We start from the raw sequence: 5942 nt of genomic DNA on the forward strand, positions 1-5942 counted from the left end.
TGTGATGTGGATTTTTTCACAGTTAGGTGGGTGAAAAACCGACTTATGGGACACACCCAGAGTGGTGGTGGATGGGTCAGTTTCTCCCTGGAGGGAAGTGGGCAGTGGGGTTCCTCAGGGCTCTGTCCTTGGACCAGTACTGTTTAATATCTTCATCAGAGATTTGGATGAAGGAGTTGAAAGCACCATGTCCAAATTCGCAGATGACACTAAGCTATGGGGCACAGTAAATACATTGGAGGACAGGGAGTGAATTCAGGCAGATTTGGACAGACTGGCAAAGTGGGCAGGTCAGAATAGGATGCAATTCAACAAGGATAAATGCAAGGTGCTGCATGTGGGGAGAAAGAATCTCCAATGTACCTATAGACTGGGGGGTACCATTCTGAGCACCACAACAGTCAAAAGGGATCTTGGAGTCCTGGCTGACGCAAAAATGAACATGAGTTGCCAGTGTGACAAGGTAATAACCAGGACTAACCGCACTCTTTCTTGCATCAACAGGAGTATCGTGAACAGGTCTACGGAAGTGGTAATTCCCGCCTATGCGGCACTGGTGAGGCCGCAGATGGAGTACTGCGTCCAGGTTTGGGCACTGCACTTCAAGAGGGATGTGGACAACTTTGAGAGGATTCAGAAGAGAGCTACTTGTATGGTTGAGGGCCTGCAGGTAAGACCCTATGAAGACAGACTGAGGGATCTGAATCTCTTCAGCCTCTGCAAGAGAAGGCTGAGAGGCGATCTTGTGGCTGCCTACAAACTCATGGGGGTGGTGGGGGGAGGGGCAGCAGGGAACAGGGGACACTGTTTACCAGTGTACCCCTCGAGGTTACCAGAAATAATGGCCACAAACTTAAGGAGAACAGATTTAGATTGGACATAAGGAAGACACTCTTTACGGTAAGGGTTGCCAAAATATGGAATGGGCTTCCAAGGGAGGTGGTGCTTTCCCCTACCCTGGAGGTGTTCAAGAAGAGATTAGACAGGCATCTGGCTGGGGTTACCTAACCCAGCGTTCTTTCCTGCCTGGAGCAGGGGGTTGGACCCGATGATCTACCATGTCCCTTCCGACCCTAGAAATGTATGACTGTGGGTCAGAAGTGAAAGGCATTGCACGGCCAGGGGGCTGTTAGTCAGGAGTGAGGGGCAGCAGCAGGACTGGGAGGGTGGCAAGTTATGGGTTGGGAGTGAGAGGCAATGGCATGGGCAGCAGGCAGGGCACTGGTGTATCAGAGCTGTTCAGTGCCACAAAGTAGTATGGGAGACAGCTGCAGCTGGACCAGCATCCTGGTGCGTGAGGGGGGCAGGGGAGCTCTGATTTTCTCTGACAAAAAAATCAACATCAAACACCAAAATATATAGGTATGCAGAATTTAGTATTATGCTTGAGGCCATGGTAGGCTCCAAATTAAAAAATGTTTTAAAATTGTAAATATATCAATACAACCTTGTGTTCAACTGAGATATATAGTGGCATTTTGTATTAATTGCAGAAAAATGCTGATGTTTTGGTTTTTGAATCAGAGAATTTTGGATTTTTTTTTAACAGAGAAAACCAGGATCCCTGTTAATAACTTATTCACAAAATTCAAGGATGAACAATGTGTCCCTGTTACTAATACAGATTAGAGAAGTCCTACTGTGGTAGATGAGGTAAATGTTACATTGTGTTTAAGTTAAGGCTAAATTACCTTTAAATTATCATGCTTTACCAACTGACAACTCATTGTCTTCCTCCACATATAAACATTTGTCTTCTTTACTAAAAGCAATAGAAACACTTTACCTGATAATCCTGGGAGTCCTGGAGGTCCTGGGCGCCCAAAACCTGGGAGACCTGAAAAGAAACAGATTCAACATGATAGAGATGTACAGATTTCCAGTACCTAGGAAGTGAAACCAGGATAGTGGTGATGGCAAGGTTGGTAATAGTGAAAATGCTTTGCTGTAATTCTGCCTCTGAAACTGTCAAGATTCTTGCTCACCCACCCACCTCTCCTCAGCATTAGGTATTCGTGTTCCAAAGATGATATGCTGCTTTCATGACAGTTTCCTTCCATTCTCTTTCATATTGTGGGTTTTGGTAACTTTCCACGTGTGGCTGACTTACAGTTGCCATTTTTAAGGTAGAGGGAGCTGAAGCAAAGGTGAATGGAATGAATAGTATAGGAGGTATTTGCATTTGACTACAAATGTCCCTGGAGAGAAACAACTCTAAGAGCTACACTATGGTAATTCTTGGCCTGTACTGCTGCAGGCTGGACAAAAATCAAAGGCAGAAACCTCACCCGGTTCACCCTTCTGTCCAGCTGGTCCAGGAATACCATCTCGACCTGGTTGTCCTTTCTCTCCTGGAGGACCTGGAGGGCCAGGGCGGCCAACATCACCTAAAAACAGGGTAGAATATACTGGAGCCAAAAGGTACCCTACACATTTTCCCAACAGATTAAAACTGGTGTAATGGCAGGTCCACAGGAATGAGAACTAAAACTGTCCTTTCCTTCTCCCACTACTCAAGAAGGTCACAGGTATGTGATCGTTAAGCAGTTTAATGGTGAGTAAAACTCATCTTCTGTTTAAGGACAAGTTAAGCCATTGTAATGCTTAATATAAATAAAGACTGCACATAGTGAAGCAGGCAAAGTGTTAGTTTCAAAAAGTAATTAGATTCCCTTGTCAGTGGAACAAATGGTCAGAATTGCTAATGGCGTATTATTTTTAGTTCAGTTTCAGAGAATGAGGTACATATATACAACGGTTTTCAAGACAAAAATAAATAGGTGTGATAGGGCAAAATAAAAAGTTGTTGATTTTTAAAAGGTTTGTGGGGCTCAGGCAAAACTTTTCCTGACCTACATATGTTTAAGGTTTAAACCCAATTAGGAAAGCACCATTTTAATCTGTGGTCTGGTAATTACATTACTATTATTCATGGCAATTATGGTACTTTTTATAACAAATATAGTTCCACCATTATAAATCTGCCCTTGCCATTGATGCATACATCTTTTGTGACCACTGGTAATTTTGCCAAAGAGTTCTTCAACAGGTGACAGAGGGGATTCCGTGTCAGAAAGCTACTGCAAATCACTTTTTCTTGTCTACCTTGTAAACCAAAATTTGGGACTCAGACACCTCAAGAGCTTTACAATGGTGAATGGCATGAATCAGACTTAGATAAGGCAAAGATGCCTGATCTTCTGGAAAAAATCTGATGCCTTTTACAATTTGACCTTGTTGTATGGTTCATGCTTACCTGATGGCCCAGGCGACCCAGGCAGACCAGGATTACCCGGAGGTCCATCAATTCCTTTTGGTCCTGGAATTCCTGGTGTTCCTGTGAAATGCAGACATTTAAATCAAACATGACACTGCACGGTCTTTGCACTGAAATGCACTGGGTCATTGTTTAAGGTGAAAGCCTCAAGACACTATACAGCATGTGCTGATGCTGTCTGCTGTAAAACTGAAAATGTTCATTTGAAGGGATTGAAGGAACTGAAAATGAGGAAGTTAAAGCAAAACATGCCAATCTTAAGGTGTTTTTCTGCCACCTTCCAGACCCTGCCTTCTTAATTACTTGATGCTATTGGCCAATGAGATACCCAAAGTTTACCAGATAGTCTGCCAGGAAACCTTCACTTTAGGAGAACATAGCATTGGCATTTTTGTTAGCACCATTGTGGACTACAGCTAACTTATTATCCCCTGCTGCCTTGTTTTTTCATGACACACCATGACCCTTTTTGGTCAGTAACTGCCACAATGGTAGATAGACCTGAGCTATCTTTAAACCAGGTTGCTTGGGCACTATACAGTAGCACAGAGCTCTGGAGGGATAACCACCTGAATATTTACCCAGGTTCTTGGGTGGGTTTTACTACTTACACTCAGTTATGTCTTCCTGTGACTATATTAGGAGTAATACCAGAGCCAGTCATTATAAAGATAGTGTGGGTATGTCAACGTAAGCTGTAGTCACAGTATCACTAAAGCACAGATACATAATTAGTTAAATTTGAAAGCACTGAACTATACTGATAAAACACACCTCTCAAACTTTCTAGAGAAGACTGCCAAACCTAAAGAAAATTGTATTTGTATATACTGAAAAAAATCTCTGTACAGGTAATTCTTTGAAGAAAGCAGGCTTGTCCACAAGAGACCTACATAGGAAAAATACAGCTCAGGTCATGTGTTTTGGGGTCTGAAGAGCTGGTGAGCTAACCAGTGTGTTCATGGGTCCTGGTCTCCTCAAGCACATAAGGGATTTTAGAACGAACACTGTAAGTGAGGTACATACCTATCTGTAGTGATGACTCTAGGAGCACTGCATTAGTTGGCTTCCAGTTTAAGAACCTTTTAAGGAATTTGCAGCTTCATGCCATCTGAGTCACCTGTTTTGGATGCAGAAGCCAAACCACAAGCACAAAAGACAGGAATTTCCAGCAAAAATTGAAAGCAAAATTACCTGAAAATCCAGGAAGGCCTGGTTCTCCTTTTGTACCAGCACTGCCTGGCAATCCAGGCAAACCAGGATTTCCAGCTACTCCTTTGCTGCCAGGGCTACCAGGGTATCCAGGCAAACCAGGATCCCCCTGAAAAACAGCAGGCAAAACTAAGATCCATTCATTGTACTTTGGTTTAACTTGCATAATGATCAACATCAACATTTTCATCATTTCTCTTTTTGCCCAACTAATGCTTATCATGGCACGCCCTGTGACCATTGGAAATACTCTGAATAGATTTTAATGGTGGCTATTGCAGTTTGTTGCATATTATGTCACTTCCCTCAAAGAACACTATGTTGAAGATTCTTTTAGCTCTGCACTAAGAGTTTTTTTTTAGCTCTTTCAAAATGCACTTTGACTGTAATACTGTAAAAATGGCACTTTAGCATGCCCAGTACATAGTATCTCAGAAATGTTATACCAAAGCCGCTCCATTTACAAGCAAAGAAAGCAGTTCTTTAACTGCCAACCCTGGCACCCAAACTCTCAAAGTCAAATGCTTTTTCTCTTTGGCTCATGTATACCAAGATTAAAGCTTCAGAAAGGGAATTCTTTTACACAAATACATTCACACATATACATGCCCACAAAAATCTAGTGATTTCTTACTAATTTCCTAACAGTAAACTTACCATTAGACTTTACTAGACTTCTTAAAAATGGGCATGCATCCCTTGGGGGTTTCTTAAGTTCCAGACACACACAACAAAGTGACAAAATCTTTTCAGTGAATGATATTCAGTTACCAATACATCTGAAGCAAACATTTCACCTTTCCCAAACTGGAGACAGAAACAGTTAAAATGGGACCCTTCAGTAAACGCAGGTCTAAGGGGTGGATTAAAACTTACTCATTCAATAGAAGTAATAAACTATGATTCTTTCTAAGTCACACATAAACATTCATGGAATAAATGGTAACAAAACAATTTCAGGTAGAGCAGAGGTGGACAATGATTTGGGCTGGCGGGCCATTTAGGGAGTTTAGGAGAGCTGTTGCGGGCCAGGTCAGCACCTCCTCCCCACCCCCCCATAACAGCTCACCAAATCTCCTTAAGTGGCTCTGCCCCAAGGCCCAGCACTGTGCTGTCATCACCTGGTGATCCTGACTCAGCACCGAGGTGGCCATGGAGACCTGTCTGGGACCCACCTGGGCAGGTTGTGCTCAGCCAGGCAGATGGGATGAGGTCACGGGGAGTGGCATCCAGAAGCGGGATGGGATGGGTAGGTGGGGCCAGGGTGGTGACAGCATGGGGTCATGGCCCAGGACAGAGCCACAATCCACTGCCGGCACATCCTTTGGAACCGGTGTCTGTCCCAGGGACATGTGGGCAGTGGATTGTGGCTCTGCCCTGGGCCCTGGCCCTGCACTGTTACTGCACCATGAACCTGCCCCACAATCCCAGCCCTGGCCCTAGCCTCTGCCCC

The 5942-nt window shown here is 43.8% G+C and overlaps 1 protein-coding gene across 5 annotated transcripts in view; it reads right to left on the reverse strand.

Moving 5' to 3' along the window:
- COL4A5 (collagen type IV alpha 5 chain) overlaps positions 1-5942 on the reverse strand; it is a 200337-nt gene that overhangs the window by 48532 nt on the left and 145863 nt on the right. For all 5 annotated transcript variants that reach the window (XM_019521545.1, XM_019521547.1, XM_019521544.1 and 2 more), the window contains 4 exons: positions 4472-4598; positions 3257-3337; positions 2289-2387; positions 1787-1837 (listed from right to left, as the gene is read on the reverse strand). In XM_019521545.1, the coding sequence (XP_019377090.1) occupies positions 1787-1837; positions 2289-2387; positions 3257-3337; positions 4472-4598 (358 nt within the window). The remainder of the gene's footprint in view (positions 1-1786; positions 1838-2288; positions 2388-3256; positions 3338-4471; positions 4599-5942) is intronic.

This window comes from Gavialis gangeticus, unplaced genomic scaffold (genome assembly GCF_001723915.1).
Source record: "Gavialis gangeticus isolate Ggan-Ray unplaced genomic scaffold, GavGan_comp1, whole genome shotgun sequence".
Classification (NCBI taxonomy): domain Eukaryota; kingdom Metazoa; phylum Chordata; order Crocodylia; family Gavialidae; genus Gavialis; species Gavialis gangeticus.